At 39.8% G+C, this 17,620-nt stretch overlaps 2 protein-coding genes across 2 annotated transcripts; both read right to left on the bottom strand.

The window, feature by feature from the left end:
- Positions 1 to 2,499: 2,499 nt before the first annotated feature.
- Positions 2,500 to 11,788, bottom strand: LOC133481058 (mediator of RNA polymerase II transcription subunit 26-like). Its single transcript, XM_061779945.1, has 3 exons — positions 9,275 to 11,788; positions 7,304 to 7,381; positions 2,500 to 7,201 (listed from the first exon to the last, which is right to left on the bottom strand). The coding sequence occupies exons 1-3, from the start codon at positions 9,344 to 9,346 to the stop codon at positions 5,744 to 5,746; spliced, it is 1,608 nt and encodes a 535-aa protein (XP_061635929.1). The 5' UTR covers positions 9,347 to 11,788; the 3' UTR covers positions 2,500 to 5,743.
- Positions 11,789 to 12,279: 491 nt separating this feature from the next.
- On the bottom strand, positions 12,280 to 16,149 carry smim7 (small integral membrane protein 7). The gene is made up of 5 exons (XM_061779946.1): positions 16,043 to 16,149; positions 15,798 to 15,839; positions 15,639 to 15,691; positions 15,472 to 15,562; positions 12,280 to 12,594 (listed from the first exon to the last, which is right to left on the bottom strand). The coding sequence occupies exons 1-5, from the start codon at positions 16,066 to 16,068 to the stop codon at positions 12,579 to 12,581; spliced, it is 228 nt and encodes a 75-aa protein (XP_061635930.1). The 5' UTR covers positions 16,069 to 16,149; the 3' UTR covers positions 12,280 to 12,578.
- Positions 16,150 to 17,620: the final 1,471 nt, after the last annotated feature.

The following is a 17,620-nucleotide window of genomic DNA, read 5'->3' as shown; positions in this document are numbered from 1 at the left end:
CACTAGATAGCACATCTGCCTCACAGTTCTGAGGTCCCAGGTTCAAATCCGGCCTCAACTGTGTGGAGTTTGCATGTTCTCCCCGTGCCTGCATGGGTTTTCTCCAGGTACTCAAGTTTCCTCCCACATCCCAAAAACATGCATGCTAAGTTAAATGAAGACACTAAATTGCCCATAGGTGTGAATGTGAGTGCGAATGGTTGTCTCTATGTGCCCTGCGATTGGCTGGCGACCAGTTCAGGGTGTACGCTGCCTTTCGCTCAAATTTAGTTGGGATCGGCTCCAGCACACCGCGACCCCAGTGAAGATAAGCGGTACAGAAAATGAATGAAAGAATAAAATAATAATACATTACAATGAAAGCAATAATATTAAAAAAAACTATACACACTGAACCCCAGACTTGGAGTTGTTGTTTTTGAACTGCAAGGCATGCTACTCTCAACGCAAGTTCGCTTCTTTCATCCTCGCCAGTGTTTACATTCCTCCCCAGGCTAACACGAATGCCGCACTGCTAACGCTCACTGAACAAGTAAACAAACTTGAAAAAAAGCACCCAGATTCACCCCTCATTATTCTTGGGGACTTTAACAAAGCAAAACTCAACCGTGGATTCCCTAAATACAAGTAGCACATTGACTGTCCAACCAGGGAAAACAACATTCTAGGCCATTGCTATACCACGGTAAATGACGCATACTGTGCTATCTCTTGCACAGCTCTTGGCTCGTCTGATCACTGCTTAATTCACTTAATACCAACATACAGACACAAACTTAAATGTGCAAAGCCCATGGTGAAAACAGTGAAGAAGTGGACCAAAGCAGCAAAGATAGAACTTCAAGACTGTTTAGACTGCACAGACTGGAGTGTCTTTGAAACATCCAACTGGCAGCCTGGATGAATAAACAGTGTCACATGCACACATACAGTATATCAGTTTCTGTGAAGATGTGTGTGTACTAACAAAGGGATTTCGCACGTTCAGTAACAAGAAGCCATTGTTCACTGCCAAACTTCAGCAACTTCGCCAGGCTAAAAAGGCACATATCGAAGTAGGGACAGCCCTGTGCAATCGCGCTAGAAATCAGATGACAAAAGAAATTAACATTGAAATGAGAAATAATGCAGAAAAGATGGGAAAGGTTTACTGCTAACGACTCTGAATCAGTCTTGCTTGGATTAAAATTGCTGACCAACTACAAGCGACCTTCCCCCCAAATTAACCTACCATGCATATTTGGGGATGTGGGAGGAAACCAGAGTACCCCAGCACAGGCATGGGGAGAACATAGAAACTCCACACAGGCAAGCCTAGATTTGAACCCAGGTCCTCAGAACTGAGGCAGATGTGCTAACCAGTCGTCCACCGTGCCCCCTAGGAACAATATACAGTATGCCTGGTAATATTGTCCTACAGTGTTCCCTCGCTATATCGCAGTTCACCTGCTGTGGATTCAGATTTTCTTTCTATATCGCACATAATTCACACCGCAGGACTTTGAGTGTAAACTGTACTTTTTTTTTCTTTTGGGTGGTAAAATAAACACTTCATAGCCTAAAAAAAAAAACTGTTTAAAAAAAAATTTCATTATAACATATTCCATAATTTCTCATGCATGAACATTTTTTCCCCAAAAAATTTACCATAAATCCTTGCAGGCCCATAGGGATATAAAATCATAGATATTGGGGATTTCATTCAGACATTTTCAGATGGGGAAGGGGGCATAATTAGAGATGTCATATTTTGCTGACGATTAGTTGTAGATTTGTGACATTAAGTGATATTAAGCTTTTTTTGTGTAGAGAGCGGCCTACGGGGCTGGCAATTTTTTTGTCTTGAGTTTGTTGTCACACTTCTGTCGGGCCAATTATATATTACTCGTGCACTCACTGTAGTAGTCTCACCACGCTGCACTATTTGCATATCTGTTGTTGACAAATACTGGTCACTCGTGCCAGAGTAGCATCTGCTCCATTTGCACACTGACTGAGGAGTGTCTGCAACATTTGCACAATCAACATCGTCCCAGATTATCGTACTAGTCGCTTGAAGTCTCGGCGCCCTTTGCACAATGGTCATTGCACCGGACTACTGCAATATTAGTCATTCGAACTGCTCTAAGTGCTAGAGGACTCTGCATCGTTTTGCAAAATTGTCCCAAAAAAAAAAAAATACCTGCATTACCAGATAACTAGCAAACATTTACTGCTCAGTGACTGTTTTTTTTGTCAATGTCTTTCTGTCTCAAAAGTGTTCTCTGTCAATTGAATGTCTGTTGTCGTACTAGAGCGGCTCCAATTACCGGAGACAAATTCCTTGTGTGTTTTTTTGGACATACTTGCCAAATAAAGATGATTCTGATTCTGATTAAAGCAAAACAGCATGAATGTATAAAAAGTATAACCTTGTGCTACTGAGAGGTGATCAAGTCAATTTTGAAAAGTAGTAGTAATACAAATATGATATAGTCTGGGGGAAAAAAGAGGCAGGAATGGGTCTTCACTTTTTATTAACACATATCAACATGGTGGTAGTAAACAGCAAATACCAAAATAATGCAAAAGGCAACATTCTGTACATTTACTAAGGCGCCTTTTTTAAAAATTTTTTTTTAGGACAAAACAGTTCAAGAAGGCAGATAATATCTAGGAATGACAAAGTACAGTACTTTATCCAGCATGTCAATTTACATTTGACTTCCACTCGAGAGTCCATACAAGTAAACAGCATAATGCATTTCGTCATTTCAATGTGCATTCTACAAGTGAAAGGCGAAGGCAATAAATGAACTTAAACTGCATTATCAGAATGGCTCACATTTTAGTCTTCGAAGAGATGGCTGAGAAATAGCAGGTATAGTTTATAGTCACAGAAACACTTCAGAACAAAGTGTTAATAAATACTGTGCATGTACAGTATCAGTACAGTAACAGTATCTTTATATTTTCCAGTGTAGCAAACTTTTGTTGCACTCCTATATGCAAGGTGACATCTGTAATTTTCATGACACTTTCACAACTATCACTCATTTGCAAGTACAGTACTGTAATCCCCTTGGGGGTTTCAGCATGAGGCAGTATTCAAAGAGAAGCTGTAAAAAGAAACAAGGAAACAAAAACTAAATTTCTTCACAGCACAGACACTGTATAGGTGTACTGCTGTCTAGTAACATTAAATAATGTCTACATTTCAGTCTGTCCAAAGTCAACCTCAGATTATTGCAATAGAGGAGATGGGAGGTAAGAAGATCATGGCGAAGCGAGTTTGCAGGCAAACAGTCCAACCAATGACTGGTGTACGCCCATTTAAAATCTCATAGTGCCACAAATAACTCATTTCGTATCACATACATTGGGGGTCCTACTGGTGTTACTGATAGAATCTTATTAGCGCTTCAGATGATCATTAGAAGTTGGAGGGAATAAAGAATATCTCACCAATCCTATAGAATCATGATCTAGCCTGTACTGTATGTACAGTTAAGAGGGGAAAAAAGTATTTGAACCCTTTGGAATTTCTTAAATTTCTGCATGAATTGGTTAAAAAATTGAGTCTGATCCTCACCTAAATCTCAAGGACGTAAACATTCACAGGACGGGGAAGAAAAAGTAAGAGAACCCTTGGATTTAATAACGGGTTGAGCCTCCTTTAGCAGCAATAACCTCAAGCAAATGTTTCCTATAGTTGTAGATCAGACGTGTACAATGATCAGGATGAATTTTGGACCCTCTCTCTTTACAAAACTGTTGCAGTTTCAGGAGGATTCTTGGGATGTTTGCTGGGAATAGTTCTTGAGGTCATGCCACAGCATTGGGTTGAGGTCAGGACTTCATACATAAACTGGTATAAAGCTGGCCAAGTTTCAAAAGTATCTCTAAAAGTCTGGATGTTCATCAGTCCAAGGTTAGACAAATTCTCTGTAAATGGAGTACGTCCAGCACTGTTGCTTCTCTTCGAAGGAGTGGCTATCTTGTAAAATGACTGGAAGATCACAACGCAGAATGTTCAATGAGGTAAAAAAAAGAACCAGGTGGGACCAAGCCATTGCTTTGCAAGTCATAAGTCTCAAGTCTTTGCCCTCAAGTCCCAAGTCGAGACAGGCAAGTCCCAAGTCAAGTCGAGACATGCAAGTCCCCGAGTCAAATCGCAAGTCCTATACTTTGAGTTTCGAGTCGAGTCATTTTACTAACAAAATACAAATATTTTAACATATATTTATATTTAATATGTATTACATACTGTCCATCCATCCATCCATCCATTTTCTGAGCCGCTTCTCCTCACTAGGGTGGCGGGCGTGCTGGAGCCTATCCCAGCTATCATCGGGCAGGAGGCGGGGTACACCCTGAACTGGTTGCCAGCCAATCGCAGTGTATACTGCATTTATATATTTAATGTTTTAAAATCCATATCAAAACAAATTTGATGAATAAGTGCATTGAACCTTTACAAGAAAACGAGGGGGTGGATCAAAATCTTTGCACCTTCAACGGTGGGGCTTAGTTTACTGCCCCTTCAAAACCGATTGATAGTAGGTTTTCAGTTATTCCATGAAAATGCTGACTTACTTTTTCCTCACTTCTGAAGTGACATTAAACAGACCTGTCACAAATAGGAATTTTCATCCAGTAGTGCTGCAATTATCAAGCGAGTATTCGACTGACAGTCCTATCGGAATAATCAAGTATAGGTTTTAACCTTTAAAATATATTTTTGCTTGGTTAAAGAGCAATAACAAATACAAAAGAGAATTTCACTTAATAATGAACGACCAATTGGTTTCCTCTTTTAAGATAACCAACAATAGTTTTCTTAATAAATTCACATTGTGCATATAGCAGGAAACTCCATTTTCTTGTCTACGAACATTTCTAGTGAGGCAATTTCAACCAATATAAATAGATTTCAGTTTAAACTTTACATTTCTTGTAAGGATAAAAAATATGACTTTTTTTTTAAAAGATGAACTCAAGTTTGTCATCTTAATATAAAGGTACAATTTTTTCCAACTGTGGTATCTCAGTCAGAGCACTAGGGGGCACTGTGTAAAAATATTACATCAAAAAGAGGCGAAGAAAAGAAGATGAAAAAAATTGTCGAATAGATGCAAGCTGTGTGCTGATCGATTGGTAAATAAAGTGAAACCCACAAAACGAGAAAGCAAAAAAAAAATAGTGTGTGGTTTAACTGGAGATGCTATATTGCAAAACAACAGTTAAGTTGTGGAACATTAAGCAAGACAGCAGACGACGCCCCTCCCCCCTCCCCCGCAATGTGTTTACGAGATAAACGAACAGTTAGCCTAGCTTCTACGATTTCCTTGTCTACTGCTACTTTTTCTTCTTTGTATTTTTCAGGAATCAGAATTCCCTGTGGCACCATGTTGCCTCTCACAGGTTAGTCTTGCTTACTATGACAGACATCTGGTTTGCAGAGGAGGAGGAAGGAGATTACAAGTGGAAATGTTATGTCTGTGGTGAGTTGTGTTGGTCATCGAGTAAACCACACACTATAAGAGCAGGAAGCAAACAGTTGTCCATTTTTTGTTTGTCGTGTGGGGTCGCTCACATTTTAAAAATCGGTGTCAGAACTCTGTCTGCGTGTATGCCACTTTCATTTGAGACCTCATAAAAATAGAGATTAAGACCTTGTAATCTGCATATCTGAACATGCAGCACCATTAACGTAATCTTCCACTGCTGCACCAAAGGCAACTAAGAATTTCCCTAACACGCACTAGGTGTTCAAATCCAAACAGACATACGGCAGAATGTTCAACCTGCTCCCGTCTTCATGTGGATCTAAGGAGATGCACTCTGTCCACTTGTACCATTCGCCCCGTGTATCATGGCAACCGTTAACCCCTGGCCATTGCTCTGTGTGTAATCTCCTCAAATCTTTACTGTGGACCTCTCTGCTCAGTCCAGGTATGTCACTGCTTGGGAGCGCCGATACCAACATGTGCGTTTCCTTGTCCTCTTCCCTTTGTCGTTCATCTTTCTTCAAGTACTCTGTCATGAAAAGATGTGTACTGGGAGAGTGGACGCGCGAAGACGACAGCATGCTACTCTGCTGGCTAAAGTAGGACTGGATGATTTCGTTCCTCGACAGCTCTTTCCAGTTAGTCTGTTGGAATAGACAGAGAGGAACCGGTGGATTCTGCTTTGGTTGCTCTGTGCACTGAGGCTCAACTCTGTGTGCTAGTTTTGCCTTCTCAGCCAGGGAAGGATTTTTATTGGAGGAGGGTTGGATTTGACCTGTTACGGGGTTAAATGTCAGTCTCCCGTCTTTGAACCTTACAGGTTTATTGTTGTCCTCTTGAACCGGTCTGTCTGGTTTCATCACATAGTCCTGAAACCTAAAGCTGCAGCTCTTGTTTCTTGCATCAGTAAAAGCACTGTTGTCTTCCATACAGTGAGAGCTACTCTGAAAGTCCACATCAGGAGACTGTGAACCCTGAATGCAGTCATTTAACATCTGAGGGGAAAGCCTCAACCCAGAAGTGCAAATATTCTGTGCTGGAGCTGCAAATCCCTGCCTCACACTCTCAGGAACGTGCAACATATCTTGGAGGATACCAGGTTGATGCTGCCCCCCGGAGGAAGTTTGCCTGGCTTGCTGCTGCTGTAAAAAGGATGTTTTTTGTAACTTTGCAGCAGTCACATTCATGCTGAACCCTCTGCCACCTGGGTGAGGTTTTGCAGATTTAACATTTAGCAATTTGTCAGTGTTCTTTAGGTCAGAAAAGTCCTCATCTTCAGTCGGATATAAATAATCTGAAGAAATGTCAGCACTACTGTAAACTCTTTTGTTTGGCAGCTGCTTTTGGCTTCTATCATTAAACGCAAGTTTGGATATCTTGGCTGGTGACAGTCCTTCCTGGAATTCTTCAGTGTGCCTCCTGTTGCTTGGTTTGTTCGCTTCAAGTAAAGCGCAGTTGTTGAAGTCACTCCTGCTTTTTAACTCCAGACCTGCTCTACCTGAAGTTAGAGCAGTCGCTTCTTTCGGAATGCAAGGGTGAACTAAAGCATTGGAAGACCATGATGCCTCATTGTGGCTTTTGGAAAACACTCCACTTCTCCCAGGACTGATCAACTTCTGCCATGTCCGCAGAAGCCTTTTGGCCCTTTTTGCAAGATCTTCGTTCTTGGTTTTCTTGCGGACATCATTGATGAGTTTTCCGAGACGAGTTTCCTTTAGAGAGAAGATGGATGTTTTGCCTGTAATTTAATCACTGAAAACCTGAGTAAAATGTCACTGTACATTAACTTTAAAGTTGTTCTTTTAATAAAATACCTCCAGGGCCTCTTTGGTGATGGGATACTTCTCCAAAAAAGAGATCACCTCCACAACAATCACCATGTTGCATATCTCCTGGAAAAACACACATTCATATTATAGTACAGAAGTCTCAAACCATTATGTCCACTTTCAGTATGTATTTGAATAGCCTCTCAAATGAGCACCTGCATATCCAGCTGCAGTGTACTTGTACTGGTTTCAGGCTCAAGTGAGACGAAATGCAAATGTGCTGTTTTGGTCCAAAATTAAAAGCATGAGAACTCTACTAAAAGGAGAAATGCTGCTTTATCTATCTGTATAGCTACATAACAATATATTTTCTACACAAAAACGTGTTCACGTAATAGTTGTCATAGTTCAATACTAAAACCACCTAAGCAGTTTAATATATTTACCATATGTGCTTAAAACTGTCAGTATGCTGGTTAGTGATATGTGGATCAATATTGAAATTTTGATAATGCCGATACCAGATCCTTAAACTCAAGAATCCATTCTCGAATCAAAACAGATGCCTTTGATCCTTGGATTTGAGTGATATTGTACAGTACAGTATATCATTAACTGGAACACAGTACAAAGTAACTACACTGTTGAGACCTGGTCTACCTGATATGCGGTTGGTGGGAACTACTTTTTCTCCCGCTTGGGTAAAATAATGTGTAAGTGCAGCGGCATGCCACACTACTCAGTCAGTCTAAGTATACCTCTGTACAATGGCATTACGGCAGAGCATACAGAGGAGTCATGTGTGGAACTATTTCAGCTCCAAACAGCCAAGACACAGTTTGTGATGTTTGTGGAAAATGGTAAGGAGTTGTGGCAACAGAACAAAATGTCGTCAAACACCTTATGTTGGACCACAACACAGAATACAATGCATTTATAATGAGGTGGAGTCGCCGACAAAAGAGGAGAGCAGAGTGTCGTTCCTTCAGTGCTGCAGAAAGCCACCATTCAGGTACAGAGGGCAAAAATGTGGTGTTTTAAGTGTCGCTTTGCACTGTTGCTGTTGGGAGTTGTTCAAATTATAAATACAGTTATTAAATAAGTAACAGAATAAATATGTGCGTTAAAAAAAAAGCTGCATGATATCATTTTGCAGTAATCTTTATCACTGAGATACCTTCACACAGGCAAAAAGGCATAGCTTTATTCAGGTAAGTTTTCCTCAAGAATTGAACATTAAAAATCGATAAAGACTTGTGCCATTAAATTATACAGTTGCAATAAAACAGCCATGGTGAGCTTAGATAAATGCATACTAGAAAAGATGGATGAAAAACAATCACATTTCATCTATAAAATATAACAATTATTATATATAAAATAACTAATTTACAATCATTTTTAAAATGAATATTTTAATATGTATTGACAAACTTGTGCAATTATTGTGGCATTTATTTTATCCAGTTTGACCCCTGTGAAATAAAGAGTTTAAAATAAACTCGGCCAATGTCTTTGTATTACTTGCAGTTATGATTTGAAATACAGAACACTTGTTGTTTTAAACAAACATTATTTGCACAAAGTATCTGATCGGTACTGTACTCTACTATCGGAATTAGACTCAGTATCGGATCAAAAAGGGATTACTGGTAGTCGTATCAAAAATGTCTCCCTGAGAAACTGGTATAATTTGTCAGAGAATTATTAATGTAATTACTATTTTTTTTAATTGTGGCTAAAGTTTGCAGTGATGTAGGACTGTGCTGCGTTGTGCTTAATGAACCGTTTCTAACATTATGGTCAACTTCAATTCTGCTTTCGCGATCTCCAGTGCTGAACGTTGCAAGTTACACGTAAGCAAACACAAGCCAGTGAGCCAGTGGAATGCTTGGCTTTGCTCTGAATTAGCAAGCAAATATCATTCAGTCGCCCACTGTTCGACCTCTGCGCTGACCACAACTCTGAAGGCTTGAGGCGTCCAAACTCGTACAAGTAGGACAGCGGTGTACTCACGTTGCTGTGGCCGTCGATGGCTTGCAATAGTCGGTCTCTCATCCCGTGTGGCGTGCCTGGAGCCGCTGTCATCGCTCCACAATAGATAACGGCCAGTAGTTGTCCGCTGACAACTCACATGGTCGAAGGACGAGCCTTTACGAGACCGGACATCATATTCGTCATATTTTTTTTGTTGTATTTTTTGTTTTAAAACTTATTTTCGCTGTTTGCATCTGAAACGACACCGCGGTGGTGAATATTGTTCGAAAGTAGCGGCGAGCCTCGGCGACTGGCAGCTTCCATGTCCCTTTAACCCCGCCCAGCTTTACCTTTTGGATTGCAGAGGAGCATGATGGGAAATATTACGACATACGCGTCACCGAGGTTTTCAATAGTTGCTATTCAACCTAAAATGACTTGCTCACTTATTACAAATGCCACAACTGTTTAAAATGTACATAACAATACTGACATTTATATATATATATATTTTATTTTTTTCAGATTATGTATCCTACAATGTGTGATATTCTCTGTGGTGAAATTAATGCTTTTCTTCCACATTATTCATTACATGTTTACATAGTCTTTGCAATAGGCCTACTACTTGAAGACGTCCTGAAATTACTTGGATTCCTTCACAAACAAAGTCTTAACAATAGAAAAACAGTTTGTTAAACTAGCCATCCATCAATTTACTATACCACTTGTTCTCCTTGGGTCACGAGTGAGATGGAGTCAATCCCAGATGGCTTTGTGCAAGTGCACAAACAATTACTGCACGTTTTCATGTTTTTATTGGACACATCATTTAAGCATTAACAACGCAGGTTGGAAAAAGTATGCAACGTAGAAGGCCGTTGTGACTGAACACAAATGTTTCATCGCCTCATCATATTATTACATATACACAACAAACTGTGTGATAACTAGTCTTGAAATCAGAATTCAATGAATATTATTTCTTCAACTTTTGTTCAACATAATAAAGGTGTTTGCTAACCCAAGAATGCTTGCAATATCGCAATATTATTATTTATTACATATTATCATTTGAAAGTTGAGTTGTTTGTAAAGTTGTTTGTAAAGAACACACAACGCTACTGAATGTGTGTGTGTGTGGGGGGGCACAGCACACCACCATGAAAACCTTATCCCTACCGTGAGATGATTTGGGATTGCTTGTCTACCTCAGGGCCTGGACGGATAGCTATCATTGACTCAAAAATTAACTTCCAAGTTTGTTAAGACATTTTGCAGGAGAACATAAGACCATCTGTCCAACAACTGAAGCTCAACCAAGGATAGGTGACACAACAGGACAGCGACCTAAAGTACAGAAGTAAATCAACAACAGAACGGCTTCATAAAAAAATAATCTGGAGTGTCTCAGTTAGAGTCCCGACATCAACCCGATTGAGATGCTGTGGCATGACCTCAAGCGAGAGATGCACACCAGACATCCCAAGATTATTGAACGGAAGGTTTTCTAAACAGGAATGGTCCAATATTCCTCCTGATCGTTGCATGTTTCGTTGAACTGCAACTACAGGAACCATAACTATTTGTATGGTATTAGTTCAAGATTACTGTTTTTGTCTATTGTTGTGACTTAGATGAAGCTCAGATCACACTTTATGATCAATTTATCCATCCATCCATCCACATCAATCCATCCATTTTCAATACCACTTATATGCAAAACTGTTCTTGCAACAGGGCTCCTACATGTTTGAAATTTAAAAATTCCATACTTTTTCCAGACATCTCAGTAAAAAATTCTAATAGTGTCTTTGCATTTTAGTCACCTATTTTGTTTTCTTAGAATTGATTTAATCCTTCTCGTTTGTTAGTGGATTTATTTCTTAGAGTAAACTTTGTGCCGCTTCTGTTTCTTCAGTTTTCCATCAATCCCTCAGTAGCATCCCTATCCCTATGTTGTAATCACCAAATAAAAGTAAATGATTAAATCACTCACATTTGTTTAAAATTCAGTAATTTCTGTCCTGAGTACTTTACATTTACTTTTCAGAAATCTGATTGTCAGGTTGGTATGTTTGCTTGTATAAGATAACGGCTAATGGTGCTGCATATTAATGTAGAACAATTATTTTTTTGACAGGAACTACTTGAGACATTCGAAGGGTGTACATTATCAGCGATTGAATTTTCTGCGATTGAATTTTCTGAGCCAATCAGAATCCAGTATGCACCTAGACCATACTGAACTCTCACACAAACATAGTCACGTTTCTAAGTGCCTTAAATAAAAATAATAAAAAAAAAAAAAAATCAATCTATATTTTTTCAAGATATAATTTTTGGTTGAATTACTCTAACAGTCTTGGAAACAAGAATATTCTTCTATTCGACAGTTTCCATTTTCCATACTTTTCCAGAACTGGAAATTTATGTAATTAAATTCCATACTTTTCCATACTTGCGTAGGAACCCTATTGCAACTGTATGTATAGTATATACACTACAATAGTAGAGTGACACAAAAAATCCTTCATTCTTGGCAAATAAAAATGTCTCCTTCATAATGTACTTATTTTTACAATTCCTAAACCTTGCTGATTCAAAACTGTACATTTAATTAATAAAATGTCCAAAAACCATTATTTGCCCCAAGAAGTTACTGTAATAATCTATTTTTATTGTGATACATTTACATTGCAGCGAACATTTACTTACAGGCCCAGAGCAGTGGCTACATGTAATGCATCAATAAGCAAAACAGCAGAAAATCTAAAGCGTATGATTAGATACCTCTTAGATGTGTGTCAAATTTATAGTCAGAAAAATGTCAAATTTTCCATTTATAGATGTAGATCATGAAGAAAAGAGCCTTTAAAATGATGTTTCAGTGTGTCACAAAAATAGCAGAAGATTTAAGTGTACAACTAAGAACTGGTCATACCAAATTCAAATTCAAGATAGAACGGGCAGCGGGAAACATTTACATTTACTATTGTGTTGGTTTTCAACCATACTTTAAAAATAGGTAAACTAAACAGACACAAGAGAGTCCATTCATTTTATGCAATTTACGCACAAGTACAAGAATAACGTGAGACACAATAGCCGCCCATTACGAAAGTATTACAATGTCAAACCCCCTATGATGTGTAGGATGAAATAAATAAATAGATACATTTCTATTTCTATACATTTCTGTAGAATTGTAGAGGTGAGTTTGAGGTTAAAAAATAAAAATTGCAGATTTATTTAAAAAAAAAAAAAAAAGTATAAGGGGATTTTGAGAATCCATCTTGAAAAATCAGTCATTGGGTGGTAGTCCAGCTACAGCCACCATTGCTCATGATCCAAACAATCTGTCAAGATAATTTGTAGACAAAAGCAAAACAAGTTCAAATTCAATTTAATTCCATTCAAAATTGTGGTAAGATTGAAAACAAGATGAGTGTTTTGAAAGTGCACTTCTAAGCATTAAAATATAGACACTGATGGGTAATTCTAAAGAGCACATGACTACTAACTACAACCCCAATTCCAATGAAGTTGGGACGTTGTGTTAAACACAAATAAAAACAGAATACAATGATTTGCAAATCATGTTCAACCTATATTTAATTGAATACACTACATAGACAAGATATTTAATGTTCAAACTGATAAACTTTATTGTTTTTAGCAAATAATCATTAACTCAGAATTTTATGGCTGAAACACGTTCCAAAACACTTTATTACATCACCTTTTTTTTAAACAACATTCTATAAACATTTGGGAACTGAGGACACTAATTGTTGAAGCTTTGTAGGTGGAATTCTTTCCCATTCTTGCTTGATGTACAGCTTCAGCTGTTCAACAATCCATGGTCTCCGTTGTCGTATTTTACGCTTCATAATGCGCCACACATTTTCAATGGGAGACAGGTCTGGACTGCAGGCAGGCCAGTCTAGTACCAACACTCTTTTACTACGAAGCCACGCCGTTGTAACACGTGCAGATTGCTGTTTGGCAATGTCTTGTTGAAATAAGCATGGGCGTCCATGAAAAAAACATTGCTTGGATGGCAGCATATATTTTTCCAAAACCTGTATGTACCTTTCAGCATTAATGGTGCCTTCACAGATGTGTAAGTTACCCATGCCATTGGCACTAACACAGCCCCATACCATCACAGATGCTGGCTTTTGAACTTTGCCTCCATAACAGTCCAGATGGTTCTTTTCCTCTTTGGCCCGGAGAACACGACATCCACAATTTCCAAAAACAATTTGAAATGTGGACTCGTCGGACCACAGAAAACTTTTCCACATTGCATCAGTCCATCTTCGATGAGCTCGGGCGCAGAGAAGCTGACGGTGTTTGTGGGTGTAAATGGCTTTTGCTTTGCATAGCAGAGTTTCAAGTTGCACTTACGGATGTAGCGTCAAACTCTATTTACTGACATTGGTTTTCTGAAGTATGAAGTTTGTATCGGTCCGTTGTGGTAAAGAAAGAGCTAAGGCGAAAGGCGAAGCTCTCAATTTACCGATCGATCTTCGTTCCTACCCTCACCTATGGTCATGAGCGAAAGAACAAGATCCCGGATACAAGCAGCCGAAATGAGTTTCCTCCGCAGGGTGTCCGGGCTCTCCCTTAGAGATAGGGTGAGAAGCTCGGTCATCCGGGAGGATCTCAGAGTAGAGCCGCTGCTCCTCCGCATTGAGAGGAGCCAGATGAGGTGGCTTGGGCATCTGATTCGGATGCCTCCCGGACTTCTCCCTGGTGAGGTGTTCCGGGCATGTCCCACCGGGAGGAGACCCCGGGGACGACCCAGGACACGCTGGAGAGACTACATCCTTCGGCTGGCCTGGGAACGCCTCGGGATCCCCACGGAAGAGCTGGATGAAGTGGCTGGGGAGAGGGAAGTCTGGGCGTCCCTGCCGAAGCTACTGCCCCCGCGACCCGACCCGGATAAGCGGTAGAGAATGGATGGATGGATGGGTTTTCTGAAGTGTTCCTGAGCCCATGTGGTGATATCCTTTACACATTGATGTCGGTTTTTGATGCAGTGCCGCCTGACGGAATCGAAGGTCACGGGCATTCAATGTTGGTTTTTGGCCTTGGCGCTTACATGCAGTGATTTCTCCAGATTCTCTGAACCTTTTGATGATATTATGGCCCGTAGATGATGAAATCCCTGAATTCCTTGCAATTGTACGTTGAGGAACTTTGTCCTTAAACTGTTGGACTATTTTCTCACGCACTTCTTCACAAAGAGGTTAACCTCCCCCCATCTTTGCTTGTGAATGAGTGAGCAATTCAGGGAAGCTCCTTTTATACCCAATCATGGCACCCACCTGTTCCCAATTAGCCTGTTCACCTGTGGGATGTTCCAAACAGGTGTTTGATGAGCATTCCTCAACTTTCTCAGTCTTTTTTGCCACCTGTCCCAGCTTTTTTGGAAGGTGTTGCAGCCATAAAATTCTAAGTTAATGATTATTTGCTAAAAAACAGTAAGGTTTATGAGTTTGAACATTAAATATCTTGTCTTTTTAGTTTATTCAATTAAATATAGGTTGAACATTATTTGCAAATCATTGTATTCTGTTTTTATTTATGTTTAACACAACTTCCCAACTTCATTGGAATTGGGGTTGTAGAACTACTATTAGAATAATAGAACTTATAAATGCCAGCTCCTTGTGGCACATACATACATAGTCTATTGCATTGAATATCTCTTTTGTGAATGAATTTGTCAATGAGATGTTAGTCACATGTTGTGGGCGTGATATGTCAGCATACTAGTAAAATCAGCTTTTCACTTGGTTGAAGTGTTTGACTGAACTGTGAGAGAGTGAACTGGGACGTCCTACTTTTTGCTGACCACATATGATCGCATAGGAACGCCTTTGAACTAGGGATGCACCGAAAAATCAGTCACTGAAGAATTTTGGCCGAAAATGGCCCAAAAAAGTGCATTTTCGGTTTTTGTTCGAAAGACTTGTGAAAGAGACTCTTTGAAAAAAACAGGATTTTGTGATGTATATATACTTATTTAACTGAAAGAGAAAAATAATTTGTTGTTTTCACTGTCGATTGTTGAGATACTTAAACACCGACAGTGAAATATGTTCACAATAGGAGTATAATAATAGCATGATCAGAAAACAACATTATATAACAAATACATTTCACAGAAATTCTCTTTGCTCAGAAGAGTGCACAAATGTGGAAAATACAGTATTTTCACTCACAGAATCATGCAGAACATGATGAAAATGTTCCACAGTGCAATGAAGATGCGAAAGTATCGCAGGCTGAGCAGGAACTCTCGGATGTTGTCACCTGCAGATAGAAGATATTTAGACTCACAAACAGTAAATACAGCCACACTTTTATTTTCTTATACATTGATACTCACCTGTTGTTTGACCTCTGGACTCATCTCCAAATCCATGTGATTCTTTCTTTTTGCTGTAGCAGTGTTAACACAATTCAACTCACACTGGTCAATGTTACTTTACAGCTACGACGTTGGCCTTATTCTAATAATATGACTAATTTTAGTCATTGTACTCACAGTTTGAAATTCAACACAGCTCCTGCATTGATCAACAAGGTGCTGGAAAAGAATCAGACAATTAGGCTGTTATGTGTGTTGTCGGCGCACCAGGTAGCTGGTGAGGTGGCATTAGCACGGAGCTAGTTAGCCTGTCATTTAGATCAACAGTTTGCTTCCCACGTACATAAAAAAGCGACAATTGGGCATGTATGGCATTTAAATGTGTTAAACGTATGTACACATGAGTGAATCGATTACATTACCCAAATAACAAGAGATCTCCGATCATCGTGTCAACATTACAGTTAACGCCTCACTTCCGGTTTCGTCACAACGCAGTGTGACCAATAGCATTTTAGCATGCATTATTCGGTTTATTTTCCCCTCACTTCTGTTTTCCAGGTATGCATTTAAACAATAATTTGCGACACTGCTTCGGAAACTGTTTGCCCACAAACAGACAAAGAGACATCCTAGTCAGTCAAAACCGGGATCAAAGACTAAAACAGAACTAATTCAATCCTACAGGCAACAATTAAATGTAAACCTTTGCGATTTTTTTCTTATTTAAATTTTTTTTAAGGGTGCAATTGATGTCGTTGTCACGGATCACCTGTGTTTGAAGTGTATTTTGCAACACAACGTGAAGGAGGAAGTCCTTGCAAGACGTGTGTGAGAAAAGCAAATATTCACCTAAAAGCGGTCACACGTTAACAGCGTGCACTTATGCATCTTTGTCACCCACCAGAAGGTAAACTCGAGAATAACATGGTGAGTAGTCTATTTTTTTATATATATTTATTTGGACACTGTTAATAAAGCCATGATTCATTTTACATTTGTGTTTGAAATTTTATTTTATTTTTTTCTGTGGTAATGAATGACTGTCAACTGTGCAGCTGCAGCCCACACAACTTAAACAAATGCGTTTAGGTTATCTTGATCATGATGAGCCACTCTTTCGATAGCCTGCAGAAATCTTCTTCTTTTCCTTTCGGCTTGTCCCGTTAGGGGTCGCCACAGCGTGTCATCCTTTTCCATGAGAGCCTATCTCCTGCATCCTCCAACTGCCATCATGTCTTCCCTCACGACATCCATCAACCTTCTCTTTGGTCTTCCTCTAGCTCTCTTGCCTGGCAGCTCCATCCTCATCATCCTTCTACCAATATACTCACTCTCTCTCCTCTGGACGTGTCCAAACCATTGAAGTCTGCTCTCTCTAACTTTGTCTCCAAAACATCGAACCTTGGCTGTCCCTCTGATGAGCTCATTTCTAATTTTATCCAACCTGGTCACTCCGAGAGCGAACCTCAACATCTTCATTTCCGCCACCTCCAGCTCTGCTTCCTGTTTTCTCTTCAGTGCCACTGTCTCTAATCCATACATCATGGCTGGCCTCACCACTGTTTTATAAACTTTGCCCTTCATCCTAGCAGAGACTCTTCTGTCACATAACACACCTGACACCTTCCTCCACCCGTTCCAACCTGCTTGGACCCGTTTCTTCACTTCCTGACCACACTCACCATTGCTCTGGACGGTTGACCCCAAGTATTTAAAGTCCTCTACCCTTGCCATCTCTTCTCCCTGTAGCCTCATTCTTCCCCCACCACCCCTCTCATTCATGCACATATATTCTGTTTTACTTCGGCTAATCTTCATTCCTCTTCTTTCCAGTGCATGCCTCCATCTTTCTAACTGTTCCTCCAGCTGCTCCCTGCTTTCACTGCAGATCACAATGTCATCTGCAAACATCATGGTCCACGGGGATTCCAGTCTAACCTCATCTGTCAGCCTATCCATCACCACTGCAAAAAGGAAGGGGCTCAGGGCTGATCCCT

Source organism: Phyllopteryx taeniolatus, chromosome 7 (genome assembly GCF_024500385.1).
Source record: "Phyllopteryx taeniolatus isolate TA_2022b chromosome 7, UOR_Ptae_1.2, whole genome shotgun sequence".
In the NCBI taxonomy this organism is placed as follows: Eukaryota; Metazoa; Chordata; class Actinopteri; order Syngnathiformes; family Syngnathidae; genus Phyllopteryx; species Phyllopteryx taeniolatus.
This window is presented reverse-complemented; position numbering and strand designations above follow the sequence as displayed.

Bases quoted from the DNA above. Each gene is read 5' to 3' on its own strand.
- smim7 (XM_061779946.1), bottom strand. From the start codon at position 16,068: ATGATCGGAGATCTCTTGTTATTTGG. The intron at 15,840-16,042 runs GTAATGTAATCG...ATTCTTTTCCAG, and splicing joins GGAGATCTCTTGTTATTTGG to CACCTTGTTGATCAATGCAG. The intron at 15,692-15,797 runs GTGAGTACAATG...ACACTGCTACAG, and splicing joins GCTGTGTTGAATTTCAAACT to CAAAAAGAAAGAATCACATG.
- LOC133481058 (XM_061779945.1), bottom strand. From the start codon at position 9,346: ATGACAGCGGCTCCAGGCACGCCACACGGGATGAGAGACCGACTATTG. The intron at 7,382-9,274 runs GTGAGTACACCG...GTGTTTTTCCAG, and splicing joins CCATCGACGGCCACAGCAAC to GAGATATGCAACATGGTGAT. The intron at 7,202-7,303 runs GTATTTTATTAA...TTCTCTCTAAAG, and splicing joins TCACCAAAGAGGCCCTGGAG to GAAACTCGTCTCGGAAAACT.